This window comes from Nilaparvata lugens, chromosome 2, assembly GCF_014356525.2.
Source record: "Nilaparvata lugens isolate BPH chromosome 2, ASM1435652v1, whole genome shotgun sequence".
Classification (NCBI taxonomy): Eukaryota; Metazoa; Arthropoda; class Insecta; order Hemiptera; family Delphacidae; genus Nilaparvata; species Nilaparvata lugens.
Genome location: NC_052505.1, coordinates 22,428,268 through 22,438,138, shown reverse-complemented (window position 1 = coordinate 22,438,138; position 9,871 = coordinate 22,428,268). Strand labels below are relative to the sequence as shown.

At 34.0% G+C, this 9,871-nt stretch overlaps 1 protein-coding gene across 2 annotated transcripts; it reads left to right on the top strand.

The window, feature by feature from the left end:
- Positions 1–1,282: 1,282 nt before the first annotated feature.
- Positions 1,283–9,462, top strand: LOC111061213 (gamma-glutamylcyclotransferase). 2 transcript variants are annotated; one of them, XM_022348900.2, is made up of 3 exons: positions 1,283–1,852; positions 3,879–4,012; positions 8,255–9,462. In XM_022348900.2, exons 1-3 carry the CDS (start codon positions 1,742–1,744, stop codon positions 8,550–8,552), a joined length of 543 nt encoding a protein of 180 aa, XP_022204592.2. In that variant the 5' UTR covers positions 1,283–1,741; the 3' UTR covers positions 8,553–9,462. The 2 variants fall into 2 exon arrangements, with proteins under 2 accessions (XP_022204592.2, XP_039276733.1); XM_039420799.1 differs by having other exon boundaries at positions 1,302–1,852; positions 7,010–8,684.
- Positions 9,463–9,871: the final 409 nt, after the last annotated feature.

The following is a 9,871-nucleotide window of genomic DNA, read 5'->3' as shown; positions in this document are numbered from 1 at the left end:
TTCTGTTCCACCATTATTTTTAACAGATGGATCGAACCGTCATGACTATTATAACTATGCCTATGACTATGGGTGAAAACATAATAGTGGAGCGGCGAATGTAGCTTGTAGGTAAAAATACAGTATTTAAATCGGTCAATACAATCGGTATGAATATCGGTCAGTACGGGTGTGGTTGGCCAAATAAAATTCATAGCCCCCTAAACACCCTTAAGGTATAAGTGCAAGTACACGACTGATCATGCATGAGACATAAAGAAAAGAAGGAAATGTGCCATTGAATGGCAGCTGCTCACACTGAACGCGCAACCATTAAGTGTAAATGCAAGCGTTTAGTGTAAGTGTTCCTATTTTTCTTTCCAGATTTTTTCTCATCTGCACACTTGGTCATGCATAGCCAAACTTGCACTTGCTCATATTGAGCGCAGTGTTTTCGTTCTAGCTCAGAATTTTAACTCTCCAAATAGCATCTTTCCAAGAAGCTAGAAGGGCCTCCACGAGGTGCGCCTGGGTACCCAAATGTAGGATGGAGACGTAAATTTGGGGAACTGAATCAAATACATGCTATGACGGACTGCTGATAATAAAGATTACTGCCATGGCGGTGTGTTGGTATTGGTGAGTAAATTGGCAATGATCCGCATATGAAATATTGGAATTTGACACCTGGTAGTTGCTGCAAAAGGTACCGTACTAAACTGAATAAAGGAGCCTATTTAAATTAACAATTGGCGTACTTCGGGCTGCGATAGCTCAGCCTTATCCTTCAACCATGGGACACGCATAAGCAATATGCAAAAACAACCTCCCAAAAGACATTTGTCAAACCAGCCTTGACGATAACATCGTGCAATAGACGGATTAACTAAGAACAAGAAAAATCTTCTGGCCAAATCATGTAAGGAGTCCTTGAAGAACAGGTATCACCATAGATGCAGGTCGGAGCTTGTAAGATGGGGTATAGTGAGAATGCAATGTGGAATGACTCAAAACTATAAAAATGAACACCTCATGACCTGTCCAAATATGGAAATAAAATACATTGCACGATGAAGGATATTTTTTTAGGAAATTACAAAGCAGTTTCTAAAATATACGGCTAAATTTTGCCGTATCAAACACAACCATCTTTTAAGAAATTGGATAAAACAATTATAAAAAAATCAATACCGTATCTTAAAATAATATTAGGCTTTATTACATCGTCATTTTGTAAGTCCCGCGAAGAATAGTTGATGTATCGAACAATTTGAAAATCGATTATTACATCGACGTTTGTTTCTTCGACCGTCGACGTTTTGTTTGGGTTGAGTTTAGATTGAGGTTATGTTTGACTGCCTGATAAAATGAAAGTTATATTTTATGAAATTTAATTTTCAAACAAAAACTGTAATATCTTTAAATGAAAAAAACTTTCTTACTTGGATTGAAACTTGTGTTATTTGACTTTGTTCATTTGGTTGAACAATATTCTGTACGCCCTAATTAGGCATACTTATTTTTTGTTTACTGATGAATTATAAATATTTGAATAGTTAGGCCTTTTAGATAAACTTGAAGCTTTTATAGTTCTGTGATCCATTAATTTACTATTCATTTCTTGAATAAGTAGTTCATAGATAAGAAGAGCTGCTGTAAATTAAAATAAGTTTCTGTATGAGCATTACCTAACTTATGTTACAAGACGTCACATTTCCATGACATTTATTAACATTGTGTATTAGGTCAACTGCAAATAATCATGAATGCCCGTAATACATTTTTATATTTTGCTTATGGAAGCAATCTTTTGCAGCAACGTATTCATATAGCAAATCCAACTGCAATTTTTAAAACCATTGCAAAACTTCAAGTAAGTACACTTTAATTAAATATCATTATGCATGCCTATGTTTAAGTTATTTTTACTATGCTTAAATTAAAAATTTTACGTTAATTCAGGTTGACGTAAATGACAGAACAACTGGATATTCTATTTGAAATCTTAACTGGGAATTAAATTCATATTTTTTATGCATATATAAATAATTCATTCGACCCGCAGTTTATAGTCATAAAATCAACTTGCCTATGCAAGAGATTGGCAAAAGTTACTCATCTTCTGAGGAAGCTGAAAATCTGATCGTATGTTAACATTCCCTCTTCTATGGACTGCCATGAATCAGATTGTCAGAAATGTCTCAACGTCTCAAAATGCAAAAGAGAGCAGTCCAAATAATCACCTGTAGTGGTTGGTACCTTGGTTTCTATAGACCACTTTTCCAGTCAACAGGAACAATGACAGTCCACAGCTACAAATTTGAGCGCTGTGTGTTACTATATAATATATTAAAGCGCTGTTCATGACTATAGGTGAATTTCTGTATGTACAACAGGAGGAATGATTTCCTCAATCATAACACCAGAATCGGATTCACAATAGATGTACATTTTTGCCTTGATGCCATTTGTCTAAGACCAAGTACTCCATTTCCTACTCCGGCTCTGAAGATCTTCAACAAGCTTCAAGACAACTTAAAGCCCTCAGTCTCAGTACTCAGGAATTCAGAGTAAAACTCAAGAATTGGCTACAAGTTTGATTGCATAAGTTTTTGAATTAACAGTGGACGACTTGCCACCTCGACCTATCAAGCTTTATTGTTGGCCAACTGTTCAAAGCTCAACATTCTATTTTGATGCAACCATTCTGGCATAGCTTGTCTGGTTTGGAGAAAGTGCCCAATAGAAAATCAAATTTAATCGAAACGCTAAAAATTTAAAGAAATCGAAGGATTTAAACGTTAAAACAACAAAATGGGCCAAATTATATTGAACTGTGACTTTTAGACTATATTGTTTGAACTTTTCTAGGACCCTAAAAGTACGAACAGAATGGTCAGGTCGATGTTTTGCTTTCAGTGTAGGTTGCGCTTGCGATTGACCTTTATATCTGTATATCCAGGACACCTAAAATGTTTGTATCATTGCCAGCTGATTAGTGGCTTTAATCGAAAGCCCAATAATCTACACCGCGACTCACCACTACCTCCGTAAATAAAGCTGTAGCGCATTCATGTGACGTCAGCACAGGTATGACTCCTACACCAATAAAAATTCGTTGATTTCAGCTGATCTATATCAGCTAGTGTTTTTATTGGTGCAGGAGTCCTACCTGTGGTGACGTCACACGAATGCACTATGGCTTTGTTTACAGAGGTAGTGAACTCACTCGTTCTGTTTGCACCTTAGGGGTGCGGCCATACATGTGATTCAAAAGCGTCTGAGTTCAAATAAAACCATCTAGAACTAATTCCAGTTGAATACTAAATCCAATTTTAAGAAAGTATTAGTGGAGGATTTAATAATTGATTGGTACAACAACTATAGTCAATCCTATGGTGACATGACTAAAAATAGACAATCAAAAATATTTATGAATTGTTTACCAATTCGCTCATAACATTGCTTTCCACTTATTAGGAACACATACCATCTTTTTGCTTTCTGCTTTTAGTCAGAATAGAATAAGTTGAGACTTCGCCGTCCACTCGTCGAAATATTAACATTGCCAAATTGTGTAAAATTGCTAATTTCTAATTTAATCACACAATTGTATGTAGAATATTATCAACCTCGATATTACAGTGATAAAAGAAAAATTTATTTCTCCGATTAAATTGAAAAAAAAAACGCAAAAATATTCTTTCTTTCGAATATCACTTCTCTCAGAATTATGGGATTTCGTAATGATAAGATTTTATAAGAGTGTCTTCAAAGCACAAGTTAGATGTAAGAGACGAGCAAAGTAAAGCGTGCGAGTATCTTTCACATTTCACCTGTGCTTTATAGATAACATAAAATTTTTGCAAACACAATTTTACAAAATACAATTTTTACAGGATTTTAGATTAGACTTCAACTACTATTCCGAAAGATGGAAAGGCAGTGCTGCCACTATTGTAGCAGACAGCAAAAGTCACGTTTGGGGAATAGTGTATGAAATTGATAACAAAGACCAACCCAACTTGGACAGGTAAAATATTTAAATGATTAGAAATTCATTAATTTCAATAGTGAATAGCTAACAGAATTAATTAAGTAAATAGCTTAATCATGTTGATTGTTACTTTTCTGAAGCTGTTCCATGCTTAAGCATTCAGCATGCTTTTCATTCTACTCTAGCTTTTTTCAACTGTTGATAAACTGGTTATAAAGCTGTTTAAATTTGTCAATGAATGAAGTATTTTTGCAAAACATACTTTTAGGATACTATTATTTAGTACTTTAAAGGATTCTCGAGAATGTTTTTACCCAATCACGTTATTTTCGCCCAGCAACCATCTTCTAAAATCAAACTGATTGGTTGTAGCTGTACAGTAACCAATGTCATTCTTGGTATTGGCTCTTATTATTATAGCAAGCTCGCTTTGGTTGCCTAGCAGCCATTAACATGAATCAATCATAACGATTCTAGTAGGTGGTTTTTATTGAAGTATTGATCTTAAAACTAAGATTACTGTACTAATGTGATTCAATTACAATTTTTCTTTTTTCAAACAATACATTTTTTATTTTTACAAAAATATACAATTGATGAAACATCAAAATTAATAAAGAAGGAATACTAGTAGATCTGTGAACAGTGGACCTCGCGCAGTTAAAAACCACAGCCTCCTCTAATACTGTCCATCAGAGTGAATTATGTCCTGTCCTGACTTGTCGGCAAGATATCGGTGTGTAAACAACTAATGGCTGTTTGGGTTGTTGTATCGACAATCAATATTATATATATCAGTATTGATTATAATTATCAGCATTACAATGCTAATAATTTATTGTAAACAACTATGCTAACATCAACGCCCAAGATCGGCGGTTTTTGAGCGTTTTTCTTGTGTTTTCAAGAACTTCTCAAGAACTAATTGACAGATTATGTTTAAATTTCGTACAGAAGTTCATCAAGGGTCTAGAAATTTATTCTCAAGAGGACTCAGAATTACGCCAAAGATATGCCCCATATAGGCACTTTTAAAGCGTTTTCCAAGCGTTCCCCAGAGTTTTTTAGAGGGTTACTTTTCTCAAGTTTTTCATTGAAGTTTAAAAGAATTTTTCTACATTTCTCATGCAAATTCATACAAGCATATTCTTATTTGAGAGGGTTATATATGTATGTTTGTTAAGTTCCCCATATCATTACTGTTTCAAATTTCAAAGAACTATTAGACTGAAATACAATTATTATCATAATATCCTAACCAAGTTTCTAGTTCAGAAATAAATGAATATTTATCAATTGTGATAAAAATAAAGAATTCTGCAACCCTACACTACATAATTAAAATAAAACTGGTGATTGAATAGACTGACTTTTTGACGGAAAGAAAAAAGCTCAAATGAAAAACGCAGGCGAGCGAAGTGAGTCTGCTGATCCTATATTTGTATGATCCAGCCGGGGGTCCAGGGGGCGGAGCCCTCTAGCTAGACGGATAAGGCGTGCGAAGCGAGCCTGTCGGCTAGTATTTGGATAATTGGATTTTTCACAGAAAAATAATGGGAATTGGATAAAAACTTTTTTAAATATATTATAGTAGTATTAATTTAATTATAACCTGTTGAATGCTGTATGAATCAACTTTGATGAAACATTGTGAATGCTTTTCCAACACTTCTAAAAATTGTGGGAATTTTGCTTATTTTATCTAAAAGCAATTCGGATAATTGGAGTTCTACTGTAATGGTTGGGAAAGTTATTCTTCTCCTTCCTTTTCTTCTGCCAACCTAATCTCAACTTCTGAAACCAGGTCACTCATTTTTTTTAAATGGCTATTTCTTTTTTTGGGAAACCCCGCATGGTATCCGCTAGACTACTGAAAAATTTCTCTAGGTTATCTGGTGGGGGAGAAAGAGGAATATTGGGTCTATCCACTATCTTCTTCATCAATTTTACCCTTAGTTCGTCCTTCTCGTTTTGTGGCGGCGGAGCTCTCTTGTTGGAGTTTGAAGTAGGAATCCTTTGAAGTACGGGCAAATCAAGAACAATCGCTTCTCGTCCCTCATCGACATGAACATCAACATTCTCCACTGCTGGCGTCTTCTCCAAATCGGTTAACAAGTTTGATTTCGTCCTGAATAATAGAAATATGCTTTCAGATTTCATTATTTTTCAATGGATTTATAAAAAAGTTATATAAAATTAAAAAATCAGAGAGACATTCTTTACTTTTTTTAAATTTTCTACATGTTTCAATTTGTCATTTTCAAGTGAGTGAGTACGAAAATGACAGTCGAAACAATCATGCAGAAAATAAAATGAAGTTGGAAGAATGGTATTTTGATTTTTCAATTATTACATAAATATATGAGTAAGCCCTTACCAAGAAAGTGAATAGTGATATTACTTTGTAGCTTATTGATAAAAGCAATTCTTTTGAAAATGATAATATTCAAAAGTATTCATGGACGGAAATGGAAATTTTCCATGTATAAGAAAAATAACCAATGTACAATAATATTTTGAAAGCTCTCTGCCTCACAATACTGAACACTGTCTCATAACACTGTGTGCATAAAATAGTCTTTAGGTTATGCAAAGAGGCCCTGAAATTGATCAGATGCGACCTGAAAACTCTGACACCAGAACCTGAGCCAGCCAGGTCACTCATTATTATTATTATTATTAACACTGAAACCCAAGAAGCCTAGATTTAAAATTTTGAAAATCATATCGGGGTTACTTGACATCAAAGACTAACTAATCAAAAAGAAAAGAGTTGCAACACTTACAGTCTCTGCACAAAATGCGATCCATCTAGGAATGCTAAGTTGTCATCAGCCGGAACAATTCCGTCGGAGGATGACCCAGTTCCTTTCTTATTTGCTGCTTTTTGGCGCCTCTGATAATCTCTCATTACTTTCCATCTTGATTTGCAATCTTCCACTGAAATTAAGGATAAAGTAAATAGCTTTAATAAGATTTTATCAAAATATGTCTTTAAGAATTAATACAGAATTGTAATCATTCATTTTTCAGGTACTTGGCAACAGGTGAATCGTACCGATCATTGGCATTTGCTTACCGGATTCACTATTCTTGGATCAGTAAAGCAATCACAAAATGTTTAGAGAGCATTGTAAAAAAATTTCTACATGTTGTCATGCCAGAGCCAACAGAAGAACAGTTCAAAAAAATTTCAGCTGATTTTGAAAGACTCTGGAATTATCCGATGTGCTGTGGAGCGATCGATGGAAAACATATACGTATCATCTGTCCTCCAAAAAGTGGTTCCCTTTATTTCAATTATAAAGGTTTTTTTTTCGGTAGTTTTGTTAGCACTAGTAGATACACAAGACAGATTTGTTGCGGTAGATGTGGGATCCTATGGTCGGGAAGGGGATGCCGGGATATTTAAGAAAAGTTAGATGGGGGAGAAAATTATTAAAAAACAATTCAATCTACCACAACCAGCCACGATAGCTGGTACAGAAATTGAAGTACCCCACGTGATTTTGGGTGATGAGGCTTTCTCTTTACAAGATAACCTCAAGAAGTCATACCCGAGAGAACAAGCACTGAATGACAGAGAAAAGGCAATTTACAATTGTCGACACAGTCGGGCACGACGCACTACTGAAAATGCATTCGGCATAATGACTTCATATTTTAGAATATTTCATTCTCCGATTCCTCTGAACCCAGAGAAAGTAGACAATGTAATTTTAGCTTGTTGTATTTTACACAACATGATGAGGGATGCAAAAATTCCTGCACCTCAACAAAGGCATCTTGAGGACATAAATACACTGACACCAACAGAACACATGGTGAGCCTTTCAAAACCAGGAAACAGCAGATCAAAAGATTCTGCAATTGAAATCCGAAACAGAGTTGAAAGCAGAGAAGAGTCGGGAGAAAATAATAAGCTACTTCGAGTAATCAATATTGCACGCCTCATTGCTTGCAATTAATAGTCCACACGACAGCTGACTTTTTACTAAGTTACATTGAGATATTAATTGCATGCAATTGATAATACACTCGACAGCTGATTTATGATGAATACTTCTAAAGTCTGATTTTCACGGTAATATTGGCGTTTTAAGGAGACTCATTTTCGTTTTGTATTATCCTTGAAATGTGAAATTTCAAAAAAACCTTATGTGTATACGTAGACGCGAAGTTCAAAAAGGAATTCAACTTTGTATAATTTTGCAGATTTGGTAATTTCTATTGTGTTTTGTAAAATAATATTGTTGTGACGTTTGTGGTTGGTTGCAGACAAGAAGGTGTAGCGGAAGGTGTGTACAGGGTGATCAAGGTAGATGTCGAAAGTCCGCTGGGCAAATCATTCACTTGCCGCAGCTATCAGCTGACAGATCAACCGCCACCTCTGAAAAACGGAGAATCTCTTCCTTCTTCTCGATTTCCGTCGAAAATCTATTTAAACACAATCATTGCCGGGGCCATCGAGAATAAAATACCAGCCGACTACATTGACTACCTGAAGAAAATTCCATCCAATGAATTCAACGGCCCCATTCACATGAATCTAGACTTGCAAAAGTATTTGAGTTAATTAGGCCAAAGAATTACAGTATTATCGGTTTGCAGCTGTTTTAATAATGATTTATGGTTATAAAATTAAAAAAAAATATTGATGAAAATGATGATGTACTTAGTACTTATTATATCAATGTGATAGTAAATAGGTGGTAGCTTTGATTATGGATACATTAACGTATCCATAATCAAAGGTGGTAGGTTGAGATGTGATAGGAAATGCTGTGATAAAAACCCCTTTTCCAGCACCATAACAATGAATGATGGACAGTATATTAATGTGTTATGCCTTATAAAATTCGTGTGCTATGAATGCACATAAAATATTTCATTCATTCCTGTCTTATTACCGACTCCTACAAAATGCAAGTGATATGACAAATAAAATATTTTTTAAAGATCTTGATATTTTCTGATAGTGGATGAGAATATTATTTGTCTCATTTGAATATATTAATTTATAGCAAGCATCACCGGATGAAAATTTAATGTTGGTTCCAAAATATTGTTGTAAGATAATATTAATATTCCTTTAATATTAGAATACAATAGTGATAAAAAATACTTTAAATTACAAAACAAGGTTTTTTATAGAATTAATTAGTACTGTACCGTACGCTTTTATTCTTTTCTCAAATGTCATAATTAGCCAAAATTAGTCTTTAAAAAATAGTTGATTGGCTACTAGTAAATCTTTTAGAAAAACTATCAAGTACCTCTAAAGAAATAAGTATACAATACCGTACCTATACAGTATTTTCATTTGGATTTTCAAGAATAAATATAATGAAGAAATATTGTAGGTTATTTCAATTCAGCAATTATTAATGCACGAAATATTATCTAAGAAATAGAATAATGATCCTTGATCTATTCATTGTATCATGAAGTAGGCTAATTAAACTTTTACTGTTGTAAAATAAAAATTATTTATTCAATCCTTCCACGAAATTTTTTTAGACAGAATTGTAAGGAAAGTAAGCTACATTTATTGTGTAACAATGCAAATACTTTAAAAAAGCAATTTGGTGGCAGTCTTTTAAAACATTTTTACAGGGTGGGGCAGATCAGCACATTACTTAGCTTATTTATATTGATTATGGTACTGTAATTTGAATCAAAACATGAACAAATATATATTTTATTCAATAATTCAGATTACTTACTGCTTGTCGAGGTTTTAATGGGGGATGGGATTAATATAATAGTGGTATTGACTGACTTAATAATAACACTTTTGGAAAAGTCAAAATTGCTCAAATGGAGAATAGACTTTTATTATACTCTGTACAAAATTACTCCTTACTTGGGATGGACATGTGCAGCAGAGAAAGC